The 26530-nt window shown below is 46.3% G+C and overlaps 1 protein-coding gene across 16 annotated transcripts in view; it reads right to left on the bottom strand.

Moving 5' to 3' along the window:
* FGFR2 (fibroblast growth factor receptor 2) overlaps window positions 1-26530 on the bottom strand; it is a 101633-nt gene that overhangs the window by 8605 nt on the left and 66498 nt on the right. For 5 of the 16 annotated variants that reach the window (XM_033129899.1, XM_033129907.1, XM_033129911.1 and 2 more), the window contains 6 exons: window positions 23560-23762; window positions 14521-14672; window positions 11513-11634; window positions 8853-8963; window positions 6495-6685; window positions 108-230 (listed from right to left, as the gene is read on the bottom strand). In XM_033129899.1, coding sequence (XP_032985790.1) covers window positions 108-230; window positions 6495-6685; window positions 8853-8963; window positions 11513-11634; window positions 14521-14672; window positions 23560-23762 — 902 coding nt within the window. Of the gene's footprint in view, window positions 1-107; window positions 231-6494; window positions 6686-8852; window positions 8964-11512; window positions 11635-14520; window positions 14673-23559; window positions 23763-25799; window positions 25945-26530 lie in introns of all 16 variants that reach the window. The other 11 variants (XM_033129901.1, XM_033129908.1, XM_033129912.1 and 8 more) reach the window with 3 other exon arrangements.

Genomic DNA, 26530 nt, shown 5'->3' with positions numbered 1-26530 from the left:
AAATGAAGGGCAGAGGAATGAACCCTCATCAGTGCTTCTACATATTTCTTCTGGAACATTCTGTGACACCTCCACCCCTCCCCACTATATCATTGCCATAGACTTACGTTTGTGGTCTTTTTGTAATAGTCTATATTGTTGATATCTCTGGCCAGGCCAAAGTCTGCTATTTTCATCACATTGTTTTCTGTTACCAAAACATTTCTGGCTGCTAAATCTCGATGAATACACTGAAATCGGAAAAAAAAAAAAACACACCTCATTTTAAAATACTTCAAGGCTAAAAAAGAAATATACTGTCTTACAACAGACAGAAAAGCACACAGGCCAATTAAGTAACCACATTCTTTTATCTACAGTTGACGGAGACCACCAGCCTCCTGCACACAAGATCTGTACTAGATTATCCCAAAATCTTTTATCTCAACACTTGATCTCTTGCCCTTTACAGCCAAACTTTCAGAAGAGCTGGTTGAACTCCGACATCACATGGTCGTCACCTCCTGGTCACTCCTCAAACATTCCAACCTGTTCCCATCCCTGCCCTTCGAAAGGTTATGAAGAGCTTCTTGTCAGACCCAAGTGTCCTCTTCTTACTGCCTCAAATCTTTCCCTCCCTGCAGTTCCGGACACTGTTGGCTTCTTGCTCATTTTTGAAAACTGTCCCCCCACTGAGTCACCCCATTCCTCTCTAGGCTCACACTCTTCTTCTCTCCCCACCCTCTCAGATTCCTTGGCCACCTCCTCTCTTCCCGTCCCCAAGGTAGAAGAAATGTCCCATCAATTTTGTATATTTCCATATACACGTATCCTCAGGGCTTCGATTCTTAGGTACATCCTCGAGATTTGCAAATTCCTCTCTCCATCCTGACCTCTCTCCTGGGACCGTGTTCTCACTTTCAGCAGGCTACGGGCCATTTCCACATCGATGGCCCACTCCCCTGATTCTTGTCTTCTTGGTCTCTCTTGGTCAGAGGAGTATACGCCAGAATTCTTTATACACTCCTCCCAAGTTCTGTTGATTTCAACCTCCAAATGCCTCTCCAATTTGTCCACCCCACTGCCTTCTCACTGCTAACTGCTTATTGCAGTCCATCATCACCGCCCAGCCCTCACACTCACAGATGGCCACGCTGCCTCCCCAACAGGTCCCCAGGCTCCCAAACTTAAGAGTTATTTGTACCTTCTATGCTGCCTGCATGTGTGTGGTGTTTCTGAAAGGATCGATCATGTCCTCTCCTGCCTTGTATCATGGACGATACCTGTCTATACATAGTCTCAGTCCAGTCCTAGCACAACTCCTAGCCCCCACAAGGGGCCCAACCTATGTCTGCCACAAGCATGGGGATAAAACAAGCTGGAATGCTCACTCCAGGGCAGCTGGATTTATAGTCCTGACACTAATTCTTTGGCCTCATAAAGATCCGGTCATTATAACTTCTATTTTTCCTTTCTACAAATGACACACTCATTTGTTAAAGTTTTAGTTGCACTTTAGTATACCAAGATTTCATCACAATATGTGGTAATTAGGCTCCCAAATCATCATCCCTTTATTTTGGGGAAAGGTATAAAGAAGTGAAAAAACATCCGTATCAAACATTTTTTCACAGGTTCCCAGCAATGGTTAACAAACATATGAAGGAGAGTCTTAACAATCCATTCAACAAGGCTCAAGTGGGCTGATGTTAGATAGGCACTCCACGAAAAGGCCAAAAAAAAAGTTGCAAGCCAAACTGTCTCTGAAGAGTAAGTGGGGAATTTTTGTTCTGCTCACGCCACCCCCATTCCTTGTTTTTATATGCTTCTGTGGCCCCCTGGATAGGCTAAGATCAGAAGAGGGAAAGCAGGAAAGCCCACAAGCGTGCCGGAGCCCCGCCAGGACGGAAGCAGGAAACGTGAGAGCTCCCAGCAGCCGCCTGGGGAGCTGGCTGGGGTGGGAGCTGCGTTCCTGGTTTTGGAGGCCTCTTCAAATTGAACTTCCAAGGCCTGGGCCAAACTCTCCCGGCAGTGTGCTCCCTGCCGACACCAGCTCTGTGCGTTTGGCAAATGTGTGGTCAGTAGAATCTGGCTTCCCACGCACTGGGCTCCGACCACACATCGGGGCTCAGCTCAGCGATCCCGTGACGGCGACCTCCACCACCTTCTCCGCGAGAGCCCAATCGAGCACCCACCTCCTGCATCCCAGGGTGCGAGCAAACACCAAGGCCCTCACGCTGGGCTGAGCAAGAAGAGACTTGGAACCAAACCCAAGAAAAGGAAAGAAATCAAGCCAAATCCCCATCACGTGCAGAAATCTGAGTTGCTTTCCAGCGCAGAGAGCTGACCACTTTACAGAGCTCGGGCCCTCAACTGTTTGGTCTCCCATTTCTTTAGTAAGTGAAAGCCACTGGGTCACTCAGGGAAGGAAAACTACCCCGCTTTGACCCAGACAGTGTGCTGGGTACCTCTGCTGACCGCATTCAAGGCACACGGCAACCTGTGAGACGGGGAAGCTGGCACTTACTTAAAAGAAAAAAAAAACCTACTCGGGTTTAACACCTTGGAGGTTTAACTGTTTGGAGGATTTGGTAAAAATAGGGTAGTTTGAACTGAAAAATAGCAAGGCTTTCATAATTTGCAGAAGACTCAAACACCCCATCACCTAATTGCGTTACTGTATACATCACGCTGTTTCTTCACTCGTCTGCCCATAGTCACCGGCCCCCACCCGCCCTCCCCCACACACCTGTATCTTCCCAGCGCTGAGCACACAGCCTGGCCCAGAAAGTGTTTATTGGGCTGAATTCATAGTCATACTCCCTCAGTAACGAGCCAGAGATCTCACTCGTCAGGTTCTTTTTTGTTTTTGTGCCCTTTCCTTCCAGACACAGGTCTCTACCAGGCTCATCCCACCCACTATGAGGCAATGGGTGTGGGGAGGCCGGCATCTGACTGTCTGGATCCTTCATTGTCCACCTTCAGGAATCAGCCCTCCATTTTTGGAAGTAGGCTCCACTCATGGGGACCATTCTGAAGACATTTATCTACCTCTTCAAACCTGGTCGAGGTGCTGAGCTGCACGTGGCTGTCAGCCACGGGTGTCAGAACCCTGCAAAGCCCAAGAACACGCGGCTCTGTCCCTTCTACACCCTCCCCCATGTTAGTGAACAAAGCCCTACACCAGGCATCTCGTGGGTCCTCCCCTCAGTCCCGAGGGAGGCAGGATTACCTGAGAGCAGGGCAGGCTGGGGAGCCGAATGGGTGGCTGGGTAGAGAACCAAAGGGCCCGGTCTGGGACCAGCCACTTGGCTCTGCAGACCTCCAATGAGGACAGTGATTCACACGCACCTGGCTCAAAGCGTCGCTGGTGCTTCCTAACAGTCTAGCACCTTAGCCACAAAATGGGGGTAGAATCACACCCACTTCAGAGTTGTTCTGAGGTTATGGATGATATCGTATGTAATAAAATGCTTGCCTCCATTGCTGGCAGATGTTAAGGTCTCAAAAAGTGGTAGCGATCAGTAATAATGGTAATTTCCATTATCGTAACACGATTAATAAGGGTATTTTCAGTCTGTCATTCTAGAATGTATTCAATTTGCCCTTTTTCGCAGTTCACCCGACTCGTGGTTCTCTCTCCACCATACCAAGCAGCTCTAACACAGGAAGGATGTCAAAGACGTCTGGACTGGGGGGCAAGGGGGCGTCTGCCACTGGCTCCACCAGCCGGCTCCGACGCACGTTCTTCTCTCCTCATTCTGAGCAGAAGGGCCCCCCGCTGACCAGTCACCTGCCTGAAACTCCTCCTGTGGCCTCTGTGAACCATATCCCCACCCACCCCCACCAATGACCTCGTCCATTCCCATGGCTTGAACCTACACCTTCCTTTGCTGGCTCCCAAAGTGTAGTCCAGCCAAGCTTCCGCCTTTAGCTTCCGGGTCGACATCTGCCCGTGAATTCTCAGACAAATTCTAAATTCGCATTGAAATTTCAACGACATCGATTCCGGCCATCTTCCCCCGACCAGCCCCTAGTCTTCTTCATCCTGGCTAGTTGCAACACCATGCAATTTCTCAAGCTGGAAACCCAGGTCTCATCCCGGATCTCTCTTCCTCTGCCTCCCCTATCTAATCAATCCATTCACTAACCTGAAAGCAAAATGTATCCAAAATCAATCTATTTCTCTAGTGTCTTTGAAGCCAACAACCCTCGTCCAAACCACCACCACCACCACCTTTCATAGGACTCGGAACTCCCAACCCACTGTGCATGCAACACGAGAGTGAGCTTTACCACACAGACTTGATCAGGGGCTTCCTGCAGCTCCAAGAGTGCAGTCCAGAGACCTTGCCTGCAGCTGCACGATCCTGAACGAGCCAGGCCTGCCTGTCTCCAGCCACATCTCACACCCTCCTCTCCTCCCTAGAGTCTCTGAACTGCGTGTCCCTCTGCGGGCGTGCTCAGCAGCCAGCCACCTTCCCTCCCTAACCACCCCAGCCCCCACTGTTCCCGCCTCTACACTGTTTGCTTTCTCCACAGTACTTGTCTCAGCTTTTTACATATGTTTATTTCCACATTTATTGTTCACCTCTCCTACTGTCACACACAGTGCCTGCTCCAAGAGTTCAAAGACTGCGTCCGTTCTGGCCAATTTCTGTAACAGCCAACCTGGGGCACGAGGCATCTGAACCAGGAATGCTCAGAAATATTCGCTGAGGATGAATAAAATGACTAGGCAGCTCCACTACCAGCTAGCTCTGTATTAGCAGCAGCAGCTCGCTGCGTCCAAAAAATGTTTCCCCCTTTCCCACACAGCGAGTGCCCGGGGTGACCAAGACCAGAGGGTCAGAACAGGCAGCAGGCTGCCTTCTCTGGGGTTTTATTTAGGAATATTTCAAAGCTACAGACAAGGTGAAACAGAACAATAGATATCCATGCTTGCCACTCGCCTGTTTGGTTGCTCGTTCTTTCTCTCCACACCCAACCTCCCCCCACACACGCGTGCACACAGGCATATTTTATGGTGAACCATTTAAAAGTGAGTTGCAGACCTCATTGATACTTCACATCTAAATCCTTGAGCATGTACCTCCTACCTGAACACGATACCACTCTCACCATGCCCCAATTTTAACCCCAACAATTGTATTGTCTAATATACAGTCCATATTCAAATTTCAATTGTTCATCAATGTCCTTTATGAAAGCTGTCCCCCATCTCCCACCATAACAGGACCCAGTCTAGGATCAGCCATCTGCATGTCACGTCATGTCTCTTAGCCGCCTTTAATCTGGAACAGTGTCCCCAGCACTTTTTGTCTTTCATGATGCTGACACTTTGAAGTGATGTCTTGTCGCATGTTCCACATTCTCAATCAAATTGTTTCCTCGTGCCAAAGGCTTTTTGATTGGCAACCCCCCCACCCCGCCCCGTACATGCACACACACACACCACCGCAGAATGCAAAACTGTGCTTTCGTTTTCTAAAATCTATACATTGGGAGATTTTACAGGGAAAAAGTCTTCAGCTCTGGACTTCTTTGAAAACAAAAACACCAAAACACAAAACACAGAACGTGTGATAGTTCTGGCAATGTTCCCATGTGGCCACAGACAGCAGGGACTGAAACACAGCACCCCAAACCCACCCCAAATGCCTACATGCTGTGTGATCTGACAGCGGCTGCTTCACTCACTCGTGTGACTGACACGACCACGACCCAGCCCGGGCCCCCAGGTGACAGGAGGTCCACTCCTGCCAGAGACTCTCTCTTCTTTGGGGACCTGAGGAATTCCTAAAGCTGCATCAAGCTCCAATGCAGGTAGGGTCTGACCCCACCCAAGAAGGGAGTTGTGCAAGACCACACCCACCCAAGTGTCATCCTAAATGCCCCAGAGGGACATGTGGGCACCTGTCTAACTGCTTTGGGAATAACTCAGATGTTTCAAGTTCCATGACAAGTGGCATTCTTAGAATGCAGGGGGTTCACCTCAGGGGACCTGGCCCACTTCTAACCACAGAGGGTCAACCCACTGAATGAGACAAAATAAACCCAGATAATATCCAGGACTCAATATTACTAAAATATCCCTTCTCTTGATCATCATTTTTAGCACATTTCAAACTCAAAACTGTAACCACCACTCTGAAAGAAAGTCTGTGTCCAAAAACTCACTAACTATCAAACAAATAAAGCCCCCAAATCATCAGAATTAATGGCAGCGTGCTCTAAACCAGCTGTTCTCAAGCTGGAGGCCTGAGTCCTGGGACGGTCACGCCCGGCACTCTCAGAGAAGAGACACCTTTTCTGCTCCTGTCTACAGCATCACTGAAGGCTTCTGAGGCCACTTAGCTTTTAACCCTAATGTGCATAATGCAAGAAATGTTTCCCCGGTTGCACAAGACAAGCAAGGGCTTGATTTAGCAAACGAGCACATCCAAATCACCTGCTTTCTTCAAAGACATTTTTAAGTGGGATCCAGCCCACCGAGGAGAACGTGAAGGACTCACTTTTTGGGAAGCCAGGTACTCCATGCCTCTGGCCAGCTGGTAGGTGCATGACACCAAGTCCTTGAAGGTCATCTGCTCCTCGGGAACACGGTTGATGTCATAGGAGTACTCCATGCCAGGTGGCCTCCGGGCTCGGAGGTACTCGCGGAGGTTGCCTTTCGAGGCATACTCAACTATGACGTAGAGTGGTCCTGTGGGGGGAGATTGAACCCAGGTTCTGCCCTCAGGCAGCTCAGCAAAGAAGTTTTAGTTATCACACCCAGTGCTTGTTCTGTGTGTTTTCATTTAAACACACAGAAAAGCACACACGCCTGCTTTCTAATCTCCCCCAATGACAGTCGACACCCGGTCAAGACAGCCTCCAAAGTCTTTAAGAAATTACATCAGTCCCACGCTCTCACCTACGCCCTCCTGGAAAGCAATGGAGAGCATCAATTTGTTCCTTCCAGCTCATCTGCACTCTTTTACATACACATATGGATCAATAAACAGTGTATTATTTTCATCACAGGAATGAGTAATAAAGATACATAACTCTGCAACAGGCTTCCCCTACACGTTATCCTTGTGACATCCAGTTAGGCTGATAATAAATCTAGACCATTCCTTTTAACAGCGACACACAGGCATACCTCACTTTATTGAGCTTCACTTTACTGCACTTTCACGGATATTGCATTTTTCACAAATGGAAGGTTTGTGCAACCCTGTGCGGCGCAAGTCTGTCGGCGCCACTTTCCAACAGCACTGACTCACTTTGTGTCCCATGCTGGTAATTCTTGCTCAACATTTCAAACTTTGCGTTATTATTATATGTGTCCGTGGCGATCCGTGATCAGTCACCTTTGATGCTGCAAATGAAACTGGGGGCACCACACACTGTGCCCTCATAAGACTGAGAACTTGATAAATGGTGTGTGTGCTCTGACTGCTCTACCCACCGGTAGTTCCCCGTCTCTCTCCCTCTCCTTCGACCTCCCTCTTCTCTGAGACCCAATGTTGAAAACAGGCCAATTCATAGCCCTGAAATGGCCTGTGAGTGTTCAAGGGAAAGGAAGAGTCGATCGATGTGGCACCCTTCATTGCCGCCTTTTTTAAGAAACTGCCACGGCCACCCCAACCTTCAGCCACCACCACTCTTGACCGTCCACATCGAGGTAAGACCCTCTACCGGCAAAAAGATTACGACTCGCTGAAGGCTCGGATGACGGTTAGCATTTGTTTTTTAAGCAATAAAGTATTTTTAAATTACAGTTAGCATTTTTTCAGACATAATGCTATTGCACTCAACAGACTACAGGAGAGTGGAAACGTAACTTTTATATGCACTGGGAAACCAACAAATGTGACTCACTTTATTGAGGTGGTCTGGAAGCAAACCTGCAGCATGTCCAAGGTACGCCTGGATAGTCTGCCATATAAATGCACCACCGCATCTATCCATTCCCCTGTAGGACGCTTCCAGACTGGGGCCATCACTGATCAACAGTGTGTAACAAACATTCCTATGCATGTCTCCTTATACGCATGTGCAGTCATTTCTCCATGGACACCACAGAAGAGGGGCTGGCAAACTACAGCCCACAGGCCAAATCCTGCCCACCGCCTGTTTCTGTAATTAAAACTTTTTGGCACACAGCCAGGCCCACTCATTTCTGTATTGGCTGTGGCTGCTTTCACACTACAGCAGCAGAAATAAGTAGTTGCCACACAGCCGAAAACATTTACAATCGTCCTCGACTCCTGGTATAGACCTAAAAGAGACATTGCTGAGGCAAACAGAGGCATTTGCAACTGATTAATTGTTGTCAAAGTGCCAGGGAGCTCTTAGATGACAGGAGCAGGGGTCTCTCCCCCCTAAGGAAGGTGATATGTCCCTTCATACCTCACTCCTCTTTTAAGCTCTTCTTGGAAGCCCTTCTGTGGGCATCTGCTGCCCAGAGCAAGACCTGGCTTCCTCAATCCCCATTTTAAGAGAACTTGTCAACCAAAACATAGGACCTTATTGTGAGAAACTTCTCTTAGCACTCACAATACAAAAACATAAGGAGACCGCCTTCTCCAGACGCCCTCCAGGTTACGCCCTCCAAACAGTAGGGCCCTACAGGCCTCCCGTCCAAAGTCGCCCAACCCCCGTCTTTCCCCAGTCCCCCAGGAACCGTCACAAAGTCCCCTTCGTGTTCAGGGCCAGGCACATCTTCCTAGGGGATTGTTATTTTCCCCTAGGGGATTTTAAAGAGAACTTAAACTTCACTTGAGGTGTCCCTAGGAGCAAACCCAAAAGTCCAACTGTTTCCCACATGACACTAACATTGACCTGTGGAGACTCTGAATGAAAGCATTTTTCCTGCTACTCACCATCCTGAGTACAGGCTCCAAGGAGATTTATGATATTTTTGTGTTTTCCAATCATCTTCATCATCTCCATCTCTGACACTAGATCAGAAAGATCCTTCTCCGTGGCATCATCTACGAACAGTAGGTAAATTAAAAATCAGTTCATTTCTTCTGTTCATTGCTGAAGACTTAGTTGAAACAGCATGAAATTGACTTTTAGGCCTCTGACACTGAGGCCAATTCTTTTCCAGCAAAAAAAAAAAAAAAAAAAAAAAGACTTTTTCCAAGTCCTCTCCCTCATTTTATTGGGCAAAAGTCGAGATGGGGAACTGCCCTACTCCACGTCAAATAGCTAATTTGGGGTCCACAGGGTCAAAAGTCAGACCTAGAATAGAGGCCCCTGCCACGGAGGCCAATTCTTTTCCAGCAAACCTCATACACGTGGAGTGTTGAACTCAATCGTGAAATAAACCCATCCTCTGGCAGGTCCAAGGTGCCTCAGAAAACCACATCAAACTTCATGGTGCCTGAAAGCAACCGTGCAGACATGTGGAGAGGGGGCAGAGGGAGAATGGGACACCTCAAATCACTACAGACCGTCTGCAGACCACGTGTTGGTAACTCAAGCCCTCAGAACCCTGAGAACATTCACAGATGGGTTTCGGGGACACCCCACAGCTATGTAAAAAAGTGTGTGGGTGCGGGTGGCCGGTTAGCTCAGTTGGTTAGAGCGTGGTGCTCTTAACAACAAGGTCACCAGTTCAATCCCCACATGGGCCACTGTGAGCTGCACCCTCCACAACTAGACTGAACCAACTACTTGACTTGGAGCTGATGGGTCCGGAAAAACACACTTAAAATAAATAAAAAAATTTTTTAAAAAGTGTGTGGATGCACATGCGTTCTTAGTGGAAGACGGTCCAATGCCTTCTGTAGGCTTTTCGAAGGGATTTGTGATCCCCATCCTAAAAACTTAAAGTTTTATAAACCTCTGTCTATCATCTCAGGCAAGAATGGCTTAGGTCCTGCATCCACGGGCCCATAGTTAGCTTCTAAAACGTGGCAAGACTTTTCTGTTTGCAACACCCCCCCACTTCAAGCTAATTCAATATGTAAAAATCTGGACGTATTAAAAAAGTGAGATTACAACACGGCTAGGAGCCATGTTGAATAAAGCTTTTGAGTTTCACAAAAGGAAGAGCAACACAATTGACTGAAGTGTAAAATCTACACTGACGTGTGTGGAGGACTGAGCTCTTGCTGTGTGCGGGGAGGGGCCCCACCAGTGTCTCAGCGCTCAGGGTGTTCTCTCGTCTCTGGCTATAAAAAGGGCACGTCACAAGGGCTCTGGGACTAACGTCCTTCTCCATCCTACACAGAAGGCCGGCTGGGGTGTAACAAGAGAACAGAACTCCCAGACCTCCCCTCCTGCAATATCCCCAGGTAACTCAGCTCCATAACCCAAAAGGGAAGTTCTGCTGCAAGAAACAGGAAGTCTGGGCCTTTCCCCCAACACTCACCCCTGCTTTGTGGCCAGAGGTTGCCAAGGCTGGGTTGTGCAGGGCACACAGTGCGCCACACCTGCCATACAAGGCAGGCCTAGGCCACGCAGGACGCAGGCAGGAGGCTGCCTCTGTGGGTGGAGCCAACAAGTATCCTCCCCTGCATCAAACCATCAGGTGGGAAGCAGCTCAAAACACCCTCGTTTTCCTTGGGAGCCATTCGATCAATAGCTTTAAGATTCAACAGCTTCTAAACTATTTCCAGCCTGCTACTTTCCCTCAGAGAGGGACATGATGAATATCCCAGGAGAACCCACAAAACAAAGAGAAGGCCTAACTCTCGAGCGCCTACAATGTGTCAGGAACCCAACATCCTCCGAACAGACCTCTCTGCCGGGACCCATGGGACAATCTCAGCTTGGGCTGTCCTTTCTGAGACCCCTACCGTTGAATTTATCATGTGACTGTTCCCTGTAACTCCTCCCATAAAAGAATGCCACAGAAAGAAGCAGTTAATGGTTACAAGTTCTTTATACTCCCTGGACCTACGCATGATGCAGGGTTGGAAGGTTAATGCAGAAATGTTCAGGTTCCATGAATGCCACTTGACATTTACATCGCAGGGGAACTATTTATACGTCCCAGAAGGTTCTGCACCAGCACCAATCCCGTTAGTTCCCTTTCAGCTTTCTAAGGACTGTCCCAGACCAGTGTCATTTCTGCTTCGTTCCTCTCACGAAAGAGAAGGTGTGGCCTCCTTTCCCCAACCCTCCTTGCTCGCTGCAAAAATGCCAGTTTCCCTTAACTTGTAAATTAAGGTTTGGGCCCAGAGACCAACATACCAACGCTCATCAGAATTAACTGACTAAATGTGAGCTGGTGTCTTCTAAGCACAAACAAATATAGAGGGAATGAAGAATGGGAGGCTACCACTTTCTGACAAAACGGGTTTTTTTTTATAAGTGCACACAGCTCAAGATAAATAGTCTGTCCAAGATGCTGATTTATACTGAAAACTCCTCAACCCCTAGGTCAACTATGTGCCCTCTGACCCGCTGCCACGATAGAGTTCACATGCCACAAAAGGAACATTCTTGATAAGACTTTCCTGCCTTGCCTCAGCCCCGCCTGTCCCTACCCCCACCTACCCCGCCCCCACCTATGCCCCTCCCCACTCACCTTTCAACATCTTCACTGCCACCGTGACTGCTTCCTTGGGCTTCTCTTTGTCGATTCCCACTGCTTCAGCCATGACCACTTGCCCAAAGCAACCTTCCCCCAGGGGTTTGCCCAGCGTCAGCCTAAATGTGTAAATAGGGGATTAGCACACAGCATCTGGTGAAGGGGTTGCAGCGAGGGAAATTCCAGAACTAAATATAAAAATCTTTCAGCGGCTTGCAAAAGCATGGAGCATTTATCATATGGAACTAATGAGACATGGGGTACACGCGCGCTTGAGTATTTTCTTAGTGACATTTTAGAGAATGTCAATTACTGGCGGAACAGCTATTAAGTTTCACATTTGTATTCTGGATTTATTTTCTTTACGGAAGGGAGCCTTGCTAGTGAGATGGTCAGCTTTCCTAAGTGGTAACAAGGAGGAGCTTTTGATCTTGAGCCAATCGAATATTCGTAATTCAGAATACCGCAAAGAATACCGTTAAAGCTGTTTTTATTTTTTGTCTCTGAAGTGATGTCTTTAAAATCACTCTTCTTCAAATACCAGTGGATTTTACGGTCACATTCTGGGGCCAAGTTACATGATACTATGAATCTTAAACACACTTCAAGGCATCTCTCTAATTTTTCACTAAAGGCCAAAAAAAATCTAAAACTTGGGGAGGGGATTTTTTTTTTTGACGTAACAGTTTAGAAAATCTTATGACTACCCAAAATTAATAATGAAGAAAACCCAAAGTGAACACAACAAACTAAATTTCTAAGCTCAGAAGCTCTATACACATCATACTAATAGCATTCCAGAAACCAAGAGAATGGAGAAGTCTTTGGAGTACATATGAATGTGGGTTTTTTTTTCCTCTTAAGCATTAACACAGCAAAGTACTGAGCTGACCTTAGCAAACTGTATTTATGGTGAGTACACAAGGTTTGCAAAAGCTAAGCAAAGACTGAGGGCAACGTTTGCTATGCTGAGGTCATTCCATTTCTATGCTGAACTAAAATTTAATATCTTGGCAGAAAATAAACATTTGCGTTGGAAAAATGGCTAATTTATGTCCTACTGCCCTGCTACTACAAGCATAACAATCCTTTCTTTGTATAACTTCTGCCTCCAATCTAATAAACTGCTTCTAAATAGCCTTCATTCATTGGAAATCTGCTCCACCTCCGTTTGTGTTAAACACTGTTTGGAAATGCTCAGCACTCAGATTTTCCACACTAGGGGTACCCCGGGGTGGGAGCTAACAGCTCGGCACATACAGACTCCCACTGTTGACTGTGGCATCACACACAGGTGGCAAAAACCACGGACAACCCGAGAGCTGCCATTTCTTACCATGTGATCACAGCTCCCCAGTTCAGCCCTATGTCTACACAGGAATGAGCACATGAACCCACCCACCTACTTAGAGAATCAAACCAAGGAGCTGGGAGAACGCCGAGAAATACCCCTTTTCTCTCTCCACATTCTGTAGGTAAAGAAACCATGCTTTGTGTTTCCTCTGGTGCCTCCCCAGGTAAACAAGTCCGGAATGAATGAATGAATGAATGAATGGTCATTTTACTTGGTGCACAAACAAACTAGAAACGACTTTCATTAACACTTTAACAGAATGATACTTGTACAGGTATTTGGTCCTCGCTTACGGTGCACATTAATATCTCTAAATTGGTTGCTGGGAAACAAAACTGGTGTGGAGTTGTGGGAATCAAAATTCCAAGTGTTGTATAAGCTACCTCTCCTTCCAAACAGAGCTCATCATCCAGCCTCTGGAAAAGCTGATCTCTGTGGTATTTCAAAATCTGTGTGTGAGCGCCTTCTATAGTAACTAAACACTTCTCTGACATAATCTCAGGGCGATACTGCAAATGTCAAGAAAAGTAGGGTAGCTGCATGGAAGCAAGTCAAGAGCTTATTCCAGCTGATTTGACGCAGATGTGCAGTCAGCCGTTTCCACCTTCCACTACTCCCAAGCTGTTTGGACTCTCATTACCACAAGAGGTACCCGGAAAAGAGAGCTGATGGCCCTCCAATGACCATCGTACTCCATTCAGGAGGCAGGCCTGGGAGTTGGTCCCCACCTGGAAAACAGAAGGCTACTAGCCCAAGATTTGTCCCACTGACTGCTGAGGTTTGCGGTTCAGAGCTCCCAGGTTACCAAAGGCAGAAAGGGAAACGAAAGGGAGGCAAACTCACATGAGCTAAGAACTGTGCTCAGTCCTGGGAGGTCTGTAGCATGACCTTCATTTCATAGCGATGAATTTAAGTGCATCAGATAACTCAGGGAAGGTTGCCCAGCCACTAGCTGGGATTCAAATCCAGTCCAACAAAGCCCAAAGTACATGAACTTGAAGCCAGACCAGGAGATAAAAAACAACTCCCTAGAATGCCTTCGAAAGAGTCCAGGTGCTACGCTCTGACTGAACATCCGATTGGAACATCTCTACATCATCCAGTAAGGAAAATATTATGGACCACAGGAAATTCAACATCAGGTACCACATCTGAAGCTTTTCAGCGTGATATTACATTAATAACCAATAAAAAACAGTAACACTGAGTAAAGATTAAGATGATTTCTATCCTACACCTAATATCGCCAAAGAAATGAACTATAGAACAGTCAAATTCTAGTAACCTGAAGGCGGAATGCCAGATCTGTTCTAAAAAATAGGATAATTCCACTTTTATTCCATTTGACTGGGTTTGAATTGTCTAGAAAGTTTTAAAAAATGCTAACAAGGTACCATCTTGTTTGGAGACCGGTCATGGCTTAGTAGCTCTGTTTTAAAAGAACTATTTTTTAAAAAAGAGACCAGAGAGAAAGAATCAATTCTTTTCTTTTCCAGGAGATGGTTATTTAGTAATACAATGTTACTCACTCCGGTTGACTTCATCACAACAAAACCTTTGTAGTTATGGGTCATAAAAAGAAAATGTCACTCCAATATCCCCATTTATACCTAAGTCTCCATTTGGGGCTGTGCTCGATAGAAATACTCACTTATCTCTTGGAAACTCCCACTTGGGGTCTTCCGGCAGTTCATACTCAGAGACCCCTGCCAGCATGGGGGTGTCTGCTGTTGAGGAGAGGCGTGTTGTTATCCTCACCAGTGGGGTGTTGGAGTTCATGGAGGAGCTGGACTCAGCAGAAACCTGGATACAAAATGCAGAGACACAGATGTAATCCTGGCTCCACCTGATAAGGCTGGAAGCTGGCCAGAGCCCAGCCAGATGGTCAACTCTTAGAAAGGAAGAAAAGTGGCCAAAATCACGAATGTAAGACCAAAACCAAAACTGGATTCCATCTCCTCCTATCGATGTAGTACTAGATCTCATCCAAATTACATGTTCCTAAGGCCTGGTTTTCACACAACATTTGCAGACAGTGCCTGATCAAAATGTTAAGTCTTCTCTCCGTCCTAATTCCTCCATACGGTCACTTGAAGGCATAGAGACAAACCCCACGGGCTTCACTGATGCCTCAGTTATTACCTGTCCCGGAACCCCCAATAATCAGTCGCCCTGCAGACCAGCCCAGATCATAAATCAATGTTGCGCTTATGAAATTCCCTAAGAATTTGGGAGCTATCAGCTCTTCAATATTTTTTGTCTTTTGAAATGTGAAAGAGAATATCTCCAGGAACTAGCTTTAGGATTTGAATGTGAAAGGCATTCCAGTAGCTCCAAGTGCCTTTATTCCAAGTAACCTGACACCCAGGCCCTGGGGGCCATTCCTGCTTCCCCCCAGTCCTTCTGGGTACCCTTTGATGCCCATGCCATTCAGTGCAAATCGAATGACTACCTCTTGTCAACTTCCGTTTCAGGACCTGGTGGATTGAATGGGATGAAGAGTCAAGGGAAAGAAAAATATGCCTTTATTCCTCATCGCACGGGGATATCTCCTCTCCTACCTGGCGGTGTGTGGGGCTTCAGTGAGGTTTCTCATTTACCCTCACCCATTTCAGTCTGCATCTCACAAAATGGTCGTTTCTTAAATACATCATCTTCCTTGTGCTAGTTTCTAGGAAGCAAAACATGTGCTTCCTCTGAGGATCTCCCTCAGAGGATCACTACACAATGTGGTCCATTCATGGGATGCTTGAACACCACCTTACTGTAAACCATGATCAAGACTTTGGCCCAAGATGGTTGGGGTTAAACATGACCTGTCAAAGCAGCCCACCCGCCCGCCCACCTTGGTTCTGTCCCCTGCCTGACTGCCCATGTCAACCGTCCTCCCCAGCCGTGCTTACAAACACCTTTTAAATCAAGGAGCCAAGACTGAGTGCAGATGGACCAACTGAGTCGGGATAAACTTTCACAAGGTGGAGCCCAGACCCTTCCCACAGGGAACCTGTAGTTCTCTGGGAACGTCCTCTTCAGAAAACTTGCTTCTCTCCTTCGTAAACCCAGGTTGCCCTTAATTAGAAACCCGAGAAGAGGACCAAGAATGATTGGGAGGAAAATCGCTTTAAGAATAGGAAACACGTTTCAGTATTAAATCAAGAAGTAGGTAATTTTTAAGGCAAAATTTCTATCACCTTTTAAGACGAGTACTTTTCTGAGCCCTCAGAGAAGGCTTCTGGCAGAGGGAGTTAGTCCTAAATTTTATTATGTAGACAAAATGAGCAACGTTTATTCACTGCGACCGTTGTAAATAATTTTTTTCCAAAAGAAACTGAAAAATCATTCATTTTGGAGCTAAGAGAAGCATCGTGGATAGATTAGGCTCCAAGAGGCGGAAGCCTCCCACCCAAGTGTCTGGGTCACACAGACAAATGGTGTAACCAAGGAGGAAAGGATGGAAGGTAAATGTGAACAGCCATGAAATCCATCCCTGCCTCCCCACTGAAGACATGAACTAGGCAGGGACCCGCCCTGGCCAAACAGACAACAGCTTCAAAGACCCCTCCACAGACCCCACATGGGGCCCGATCTCACTGCAGTGCGCTGACCTCAGCTGCAGGGCCATCAGAGGATCCATCAAATCTCCAGTTTCCACTGACCACATAAATGTCAAAAGGTCCAGTGCAGTGAAGGGCTCAGAAAGCTTCAGAAACAGGTTTGGCTAAAGATACTTGCCCAAATCCTAATGCCCCGTGTCAGAGCCATAGGCTATGGATGCAAAAGGAGGCTGGTATTTACAAAGACCAAAAAGTCTTCTGGAATATTCTCCCACATAAAGAGGCAAAAATCCCCACCCTTTGGGAACTTGCACTTGAAGGTCACGGGCAAAAAGATCCAGAAAACCAGTACAAGTCAGCCTCGCAGTGAAATGAGACAGACCCCCCCCCAAAGGCTGAGATCCAGCAGATTCCCAAGCCGGGACAGTCCCTCAGCGTAGCCATCATCACGGGACTGGCCGGGTTCCCAGGACCCCACTACAGGGTGCAGGGTGGGCGGCAGTCAATGGCGAGGAGAAATTCACGGGGGAAAAAACGGGAGGGCACAGTTCTGGGTGAAGAGCCACATCTGGACTTCTGTGCCTTGTCGGCAAAGAACATGCACTCATCAGCAAGGCTTCTGGAATACGATGTGCGAAAGCAGCCTCCAACGGTGAGCTGAGAGAACCCTGAGGATTGTTTCAGGAAGGATATATAAGAGACTTAGCAGTTTGGGGGGGAAAGATTAGCAGTTGAGGGAGGGGGTAGAATAAGTCTCACTTCAGAACTTTCTAGACCACTTGAATTTTATGACCATGCACACATCTCTCTTTCATGTTTTAAAAAAAGCAAATTTTTTAAACAATAAAAATATTTTTTAGAATGATAAGAATCTCAACTCAGGCATGTCTCGGGGAAAAGAAAATGGAGAGCATATGCTTGCAATATACTGACTTCTTAAATGAGTTAAAAATGATGAGATCATTGTTTTCACCTCTTCTCTGTGCTACCAGGCTGAGTATTGTGGCACTTTCCATGCGGGTACCCCAGTGACGGCCCCCTACCCAAGCAGCCAACCCTAGCTGTGCCCTTCCTCTGCTAATCGTTTATGAAGTGGGACCTTGCATCGGAAGGCAGCATCTTGACCAACTGCACCCACGGGGGGCTGTGCAGTCTGACTGTCGGGGTCCCCGACCCAGTTCTAACATTCGCTGACTGTGAGAGCTTCAGGAAGTCACTTAACCTTCCTAAACTCAAGATTCCTTATCTGTTAAAAGGAAACTGGAACGTTTCTCCCTGCACAGAGTTACAGTGAGGATGAAATGAGGTCACCTCTTTATAGTGTTTAGTGCTGAGCCTAGCACTTGCTAAGACTTAACATTTGTTACGAGCACCAGTCATTTTACTTAGCACCCTTCTAGAATCATTTGCTGCCCAGATCCAAGGGCGCTTATGATGGCACCTCCCTCTGCGGAACTTCTGATGCTCCCTCTCTGGAACCTCAGAATGTGCCATATGTCATACTGTGTGCCCTGGGGAAGAAAGAAAACCCGCTGGCTTTACAGGCTGACTGCACAATAGGATATTCTGCTTCCTGGTTTGGAAGATGAGACCCTCTGCTCACAGCCAGGATGGGCTGCAGCGAACGGAAGAGCAAACCCAGTAAATAAAGTATTCGGGGGACAGAGGATCTGGGGACAGTCCCAGAACAGGAGCAAAGTGGACCGTCAGAACGTCCTAATGACAAATATGGCTTAGAGGCAACGTAAGAACAGAAAAACTGAACCTTCAGTCAGAAGTTAACTGCTCTGTGGCTAACCTACAACCCAAAAGAGAATCTTCACCCACAAACCTGTAGCAGAAGTTCACACACATATCCATCTTCTCCTAAACAGCGTCTCTCAACGAGGTTCTCACGTGAAAGTTCATAAAATGGAAAAGATTTCCAAACTTGGTTGCTGTCATTATTATTAAAATTTAAAAACTATGTTTACAAAAAGGATTACTTACGGAAATTTAGTTCAGGTTAAGTATAGAGGTTTAGATTCAATACACAAACTCAGAAAATACTTTTGTAAAAAACACACAGGGAAAAAAAGGTAAGAAAACGCCAAAAGTTAAGCAACTATAGATTTCAATCGCTCTAAGGAGGTATGTCTTAATTTTACCTCCATGCATTTTTACTATGCTTTTAAAATCCCCTCTGGGACTGTAAAGTATGACTGGCTTTCTCTTCACTCCGTTTTACTCTGAGAGCTAACGTGTTTCCAGGGTCTGGCAAGAGCCCTTGCAGGCGATTCTTCCATGGTTCAAATGCCATGTTTTACTGAGGTGTCTTTCCTCCAGACCATGGCCTTCAAGGAACCCCCACTGCCCCACCTCAAATCCTGTGACTAATCCAGCACTATCAGATTGTAACCACCCCCTCTTTTTTTGCACAAAAGCATCTTCCCTATCAGATAGTCTTTTTCAATTCCAGGGTTTCCTGTTTATCTAACTTAAAAATATTCCATTGATGATGATAATTAAGTTATCTATAAACAATCAACGTTAACACTCTAATAAACTGTCTTCCCAATCCCAAATCCTGGCAGGCACTTTCTCAGCATGTATTTTCACAGTCTCAATTCAGCTTCCTCACTTTCCGGAATCTCTTTACATGTGCCATAAATCAAACTTTTAACTAAATGTGCTGTTTGTGTATTTCCACAGTACATATGGGAGGTTACGCAGAGGAAGTGGGTTTTTTTAATTTTATTTCTTTTTAAAGGGCCACCAGGAAACCATGTTATCTCTTTATACTAGATTAACTTGAACAACTAACTAGCAGGGACCTCAGAGAGAACAGAGCAGGCAGAGTAGTGATGAACATGTGTGTGTTTATTCCTGAGAACTAACAAGCACCCGCGGACCACAGCCAGCCACAGAAACCCTGACTGGAGTAGACTGTGAATCCACGTTCCCAAACCAGAACATAAGGCTTTAGAGTTCTAATATTCATTTGCTTAGAAGCCCTGCTCACCACTGCCCTCCAGCCAAACAAAATCTCACCACCTCAAATCAGGTGGCGAGGTAAAGGCTCAAAGGGTTGGATTTGTTTCCCCTCGACAATGAAATTTAGGTAACTAGGCAGTTTATCAGACACTCACTTTTCTCCCTCAAACCTCCCCCCAAGATTCACAGTAAACCTGTCAGAGCAATGGCTCGCCAGTCCCACACAGGCTGGTTCTTAGAGGATCACATCCGCCAAAATCCAGGTCAGATCTTAAATGGGCATATCTTTTGGAGGCTGAGAGGAGAGAATAGCCAAATGGGGGGAAGAAAGGGCGAGGCGCCCACACAAAAGGGCAGATTCCAGCCAAGCCATCCATGACCACTCTCATTACCAAAATGTTTCCTGGAACCAACGAGCTTTCAATGAGACCATGTGATTGACCCAAATACAGAAAATGTTCTGAGATCGTGCCGTTTAGCTGCTAGGTAGTAAATGAGCTTCCAGAAGTGGACCTAGCCTTCATGGAATTTGGTGTGTTTAATAACCATTAATACACAGCCCCAAGAGCTGGCTCCGGAATAACATGCACTGCCACGCCCCCTGCATCTGCCACGCCCCCTGCATCTGCCACGCCCCCTGCATCGTGGTCCTGCTCTTGACGTCCTTGGGAAGGTGCCATTTGCCTCAAAGGTGTTGTTCTAAAACATGACCTTGATTGCCCTTGATTTTTCTCTGGTTTTCAATCGACCTGCATCAGCAAACAAGAGGGTGAAACTCAAGTCTGAGAAAAAAATACCCTGCAGCCCCTTTCTGAGATGCCAATGGTGGTGGGAGTGAGTGCACTGCACACACGTGTCTACCTATCCAGGAGATGGGTTTATCTGTTTGTGGAGACAGTAAATCTCCATCCTGCCCTATGGAAACCTCTGGCTCCAGAGAAAGAATCTGACGTACTCACTGAAAAACCGATTCAATGAACCCAGCACCACCACATGCCTCCTCAACAAATATCCTCACTTCCCTATGCACCCCTCCCCTGCTAGCTGATTGGTGCAAAACACAGAAAGTGAAGCGCCCTTCACAACTCGTGGACCTGCAAAGGCTGCTTCCCAATGGCCAGGCTGCCCACTCACAGCCCTGGAGACCTGTATGAGATCCAACAAGCTCACCAAGATGCCCTCCTGCTGGGTCCCTTTACTGGGTGGCCAAGGAGTGGGAGCAGATGAGCAAGTGACTGGCAGTGTCCAGAGCAAGGGCCACCCACCTACCCACCAAAAAGCTGTTTGTTTCCCCAGATATCAAAGCCCATCCAGAGTCTCAAAAAACGCAGGGGTTACTGGGAAATGATCACCAGGAATTTCTTCTTAGGTATCGGGAGGAAAATATTTTTGACAGAGTAATACACTGAAATGTCTGTCTTGTGCCGGTAAGTCCAGTACAGATGAATAAATGTCAAAAAGGAAAAACTCACAATGGGATCCAGAAAAAATAACACAATAATTGATTACGTTGAGGGAAATGCGGTGTGTCAGGTAAGGGCGAGGGTCAGGGCCAAGAAGATAAAACTCAGACTCCACGATGAAGTCACTAAGTGCTACCCATACGACAGAGGAGGCTGGGTGAATGCAGCATGAAAAGTGGCCTCCTAAATGCCTACGGACAGCCCATCCGCAAGGCATCTGATTACAGGCTCACCTGTCGCCAGGTGAAGGCATGCTTGGCATCCCTGTGGTATTTTGTCTTTCATCAACGTATCTGCCGGCCGTTCTGGGGATTTCATTCCAGCTACAGTCCAATAACCCTCTTTTATCCAGTTACCTGATAGGTATCTCCTTCTCCACCAAAGGGACTGTGCTTCCAGACCAAGCGTTCTTTGTGAAGAATCATGCATCCCATTTTGACATGTATGATGAGCTGTGGTGTGTCACCATTCCTCCATATAAAAATTAATCTCCCAGAGATTTATTTCTCCAGGGCACTGGTATTTTCCCACTTTCCTCTGCTTCTCTTATTCTACTTGACCCTATGAAACACAAGGCAATTACATTTCTAACGAAGCCCACCCTCTCCAATAACCTTGGAGCCACTGGTGAAGGTGACAGGCCATGCCTTACATGGAGCCTGGGTGAGACAAAGCACTCAGAAGATTATGATGAGAAAACAGGAGGAAGGAGGGAGAAAATAGGAGGAAGAATCCTAACGTTCCCTTCAACTACACAAGGGAGTGTGGGGAAAGTGACCAAGTTAGGTGGAGATGGACAATCAAGAAAGGCCAGTCAGTCAGCCAGGGAGAAATGAAAACATGACTAGGGTTGAGTCAAGGGGATTTTAAGGGCATCTGCCTTCTTTTATTGAGTGAAAAGGAAGGGCACTGTAACAGCTGCAAAAAAAAACAGATGATGAAATAATTATGGGACAGTGGTCTAGCTACACCTAATTACAGGTTTCCTCTAGAAGGTAACGTTTTCCCCCAATTAGGAAAATAAAAATAGAGATGAAAACACCGTTTTTCAATTCCCTAAGGCCAGGTTGTCAAGATGGTGGCTGTAAGAAGGGCCCAGAAGTAACTGGAAAGAAGGGAGGATGGGTAGGGGTGGCTAGACCACCTGAAGGTCACTGGCCATGTGAGAGCCACCTTAGGACTGGACTCTCCCAGAATCAGGCAAGTGGCCTCATCATTGCCCTGGCCTCAAGGATGACAGTGGTGTCATTTTAATAACAGTAGTATTCTTGGTGGTGGGAGTGACTCAACAGATAGATACCTTTTGCCCCCCTTACTCTTAATACAATTTGAGCTTTCACCTGCACTTAACACACATTACAAATGATATCCTCAGCCTCTATGAAAAAAGATCTGCTTGAAACATGGCTTCAAAGAAGTCCGCAAGGACCCACTCAGCCCAGAGTTTGGAGCTGGGTTGAGAACAGCCAGCTCGGTGCCAAAACTGCTGCTGACCAGCTGGTGCCTAATCCTTCCTAATGCCTTGTCCAGAAATTGTCATCGCCGCCACCTTAAGTCCTGGGAGGGGTAAGTCTGGGATTAACCCAGAGTTTCTCCAAGTCCATCTCAGAATCACCTGAGGACTTGCTCCAAATGCAGTCTCCTGGTCCCATTCAACCCCTACAGAACCAGAATCTCTGGGGCTGAGACTAAGGACTGCAATTTTAACAAGCACCCTGTAAATTGTACTAAAATACACACTGAATTAGAGCCAGTGTTCACTGTTTTTACTTGCTGTTTCAAGAAGAAAGAAAGAAAAAAAAAACAACCTTTATTTGAACCAAGTTCCAAATAGTTTCGTAAACGCTTTGCATTCACATCTGCCTTCTCCTTCCATCTTCATGAACAAAGAGGAAAGAGACAACAAACTTCCTGTCCCACTTGGCTTTGCAGAGCTTATATTTGAGGCGGAGGTGTAGGCTTTATCTTGCCCCATCTCCCCAAAGCAAAATTAAGCTGATCAGAAGGCACATATAAGCAAAAAGGAACCACCAACGACCAAGTTCAGGTTAACAACAATCTGTGGCCTATTCAATATAGAAATCATTCTAGCACCGACCCACAGTCACACTTGTGAACGATTAACAATAACGTAATACATGCATACAGTTCTATTTTAAGACTCAGAGAGGTCGAGCCAAAATTCAGCTTTGGCAAAAACATCATGGGCCGATTTAAATCAAGGAGTAGCTCAGCTTCACCTCCGGCGCATAGGTTTCTGACCTTGATTTTAAAAAATGAGTCAAAGAGAACTAGAGTCCCTCCCCTTCCAACTAATGGCATAAGCCTGTCTCAAAAAAAGCATTAAATCACAGGGGACAAAAGTGGCCTACGCTTCAAAGGGACCGCTGCGCTTGGTCTCATCAAACACACAAGGGCCCTGCCTCCCCATGTTACTTTCAGTCCTGCTGATTAGCTGTCTGAGTCTCACACCCTTGTACTTTCTTGCCCTGGGAACTTGATTCCACTGACCCCACTGACACACGAGGACTTGACTCTCCAAGCCCCACACGCAAATCCAACGGCCACTAAGAGCCACATCGGAACCGATCACACTGAGACGCTCACAGAAGTAGGTGGCATCAGATCAGAAGGAAAGACCCAAGAGCTGGCTGGGGCATGCAGGAGGAGTAAATTTCTTCAAACTCTTTATCTACTTTCTGTTACCTGTCTCCGCAAGGGAATGCGCTTGGTCAGCTTGTGCACAGCTGGCTGGCTGCTGAAGTCTGGCTTCTTGGTCGTGGTCTTCATTCGGCACACAATGACGGTCACCACCATACAGGCGATTAAGAAGACCCCTATGCAGTAAATGGCTATCTCCAGGTAGTCTGGGGAAGCTGTGATCTCCTTTTCTCTTACAGGAGCTGAAGTGCAGATCACAGGGGAGGAACAGATAAGCAAGCCACAGAATTAGGACACTGGATTGGTGCGTCCTGGCATCACTAAAGGACGCAAAAGCCAACAACCATTCACGAGGATGGGCTTCCCGGTGACTCAGTGCTGCAGAGTGGTGTGGGCCGTGGGCCTGCCATGTAACTCTCCCGAATGAAGGTAAGTAACGAAGGGCTCCTCACTTTACCACCAAGGCCCAAGCTGACACTATCTCTAGCCTCAGTGGGCCGCTGCAATCCAGTGATCGTGATGGATTGGCTGCCACCAAGGCACAAAGGGCAGCCTGCGAGACCACCTTCTGTTAGCCATGTGGGCAAAATAGGACAGTCAACCGCATTCTTAACAAAAGGAATGTCTTCCATGATGGTCTCTGATGCAAGCCAAATAAAAAATTCTTACATATGAACAATGACCTCTTTTGTTTCTGAGGGGACAGTGCCTCAGTCTTATTTAGGTAAGCTTGTACAAATGTGACAGGGTGACTTACCCCAGATGAACACAGTTCCATGTGAAATGAAATAAAAGTATTCATCTAGTAGGCTGGCCCAAAAAAGTGTCCAATTTTTTAATATATATGTATTATTCAACTAAATACACAAATGCATTTCCTATAAAGACTGAGTTGTTCATAATATAGAATCATTATGCCGGCACCATAAAACATCTGTAATATTCCTTAATGAATAACCATTCAAATTTTGGTGCATCTGGTTATAGTGATACATCACTACAACTTTTGTCTTAAAGAAAAAATAGAAATGGGATGGCACGAGAATATACATATAATGACTTGAGTTAGAACATTCTTATAGCAACTTCCAATAATGTCTGTCCCCTCCTTAGTCCTCAGTGGTCAATCTACAAGCAGTGTATTTCCAAATAGTATTTTTCTCAAACTGCATGTTTAGTTAATGTGCTAGTACTGTCAGGCAAATGGGTTAAGAAGCGCCATTTAGGCACTTGCAAAATGCAGTACTGGAAGTAAAAGCAAGCTCAATGTAAGAGGCCTCTCATTGTTTCAAAGCACATATTCATGGACCAGATTCACAACCAAAGGAAAAATGGATGCAATAGTATTATTTAAAGCTTACACATTTTAAATCAGAAAAATATTTGCAAGACAGTCAAAACTCTCAGCAGCACAGCACAGAATGAAATGATCAATTTATTTTTACTAGATATAAAATAAGCATGCAGGTAGGCACCGTACTCTAAACATAAGGAATTAATAACTTGAGTGGAGCATCATGAGCTAGCAAACGACAGTCTGTGCAGTTTCACAAAGGAAACGATAAAGAGATAGCTATGCCGAAGTAGACACCGATTTTCAGGCAAGTTTGACGAGGATAGAGACATTGGTTAAAGATTCAGACAGCAGCAATATTTAGGCAACAGGGCTTCACTGATGTTGATTTCTCTGCAGGGCAGAAATAACATCAAGCCCAAGATGGCAAGAGCATGCTTTGCAGTAAAAGCAAACTGAGACTCCATTCTGTCGGCACATGCAGCAAGCCACCGATTTCCAAGGAAGGTACCACACTGCTTCTGTACACCCTGCAGGCAGGGGTGCTTCTCCCCAGGCACCTCAACATACATCCATCTATTTACATGTCGTTAAAAATAGTAAGTGGAATAAAAATACAAATGGGATTTTAGCAAAATGGAATTTGAAATGAGAAGAAATTACTTTGAATTTCACAAAGTAATTCAACTTCAAGAGAAATGGGGATGGGTGAATTTATACATTGACTCAATGACTCACAAAAAACATAAGACCCCTTTAGGTTTTAAGGGTGAAATTTCACTTGATCATAAATGTGAGTGGGGGATCTCACTGTAAGTGAATTTCCAAGACAACTTTCTTGTCCCTGGGGGATGATTTTAAACATTTTTAAAAAATCTTTATACAAGGCTAAAAGGTTCCATTTCTGAGAACAGAAGCTGTGTTAATTTTATAGCAATCAACCACGAAAAGGAAAAAAACCATGGAGAGAAAGAGCAGTATATACCTGGCAGAACTGTCAACCATGCAGAGTGAAAGGATATCCCAATAGAATTACCCGCCAAGCACGTATATTCCCCAGCATCCTCAAAAGTTACATTCCGAATATAGAGAACCTCAATCTCTTTGTCCGTGGTATTAACACCGGCGGCCTAGAAAACAAGGGAAGCAAGAGAAAAGGCTAGACGACACAGGAATGATTGTGGAGGGGGCCATGGAACCATGAGGCGTCGCACCGGGGGCTCCGGTGGGTGCTGGCCACCGGAAGATTCCGATTGCAGCCCATCCACAAAGCCCACAACCGAGAGACACTGAGCGACACTGAGCAGCTCACCTCCACAGGCCCGTCACCACACCAGCTTCACCACCTAGACATGCATGCAATCAAACACATGGAAAAATCAACCCACAGAGATCCATTCTCTTGGCCACTGGTTGGCTTTGCTTTGGATTTAGGAAAGTTTTCCAAAAGTATAGCACCCAAAAGTCCAAGTTGGGTTCTGGTTCTGTTGGCTGCAGATTCCCACCTTGAGAAAAGGATGGTCCTGTCTCAATTATTGTGCTGTAAATCAAAACACTGCAGATAAGCCCAAGTGGACATCTTGCACGTCCTTCTGGCCCTGTGGGAACCAACCAGGGTGGAGGGTCATCTTGGTTACCAGGCTCTGGTTACTTTTACTCCTGCATAACCATCTTGACTTACATTGCATGTGAGGAAAAAAAAAATGGAAGAAAGCA

Source organism: Rhinolophus ferrumequinum, chromosome 16 (genome assembly GCF_004115265.2).
Source record: "Rhinolophus ferrumequinum isolate MPI-CBG mRhiFer1 chromosome 16, mRhiFer1_v1.p, whole genome shotgun sequence".
NCBI classification, from domain to species: Eukaryota; Metazoa; Chordata; class Mammalia; order Chiroptera; family Rhinolophidae; genus Rhinolophus; species Rhinolophus ferrumequinum.
The sequence above is the reverse complement of the archived record's forward strand: the minus strand, read 5'-3'. Positions and strand labels throughout refer to the sequence as shown.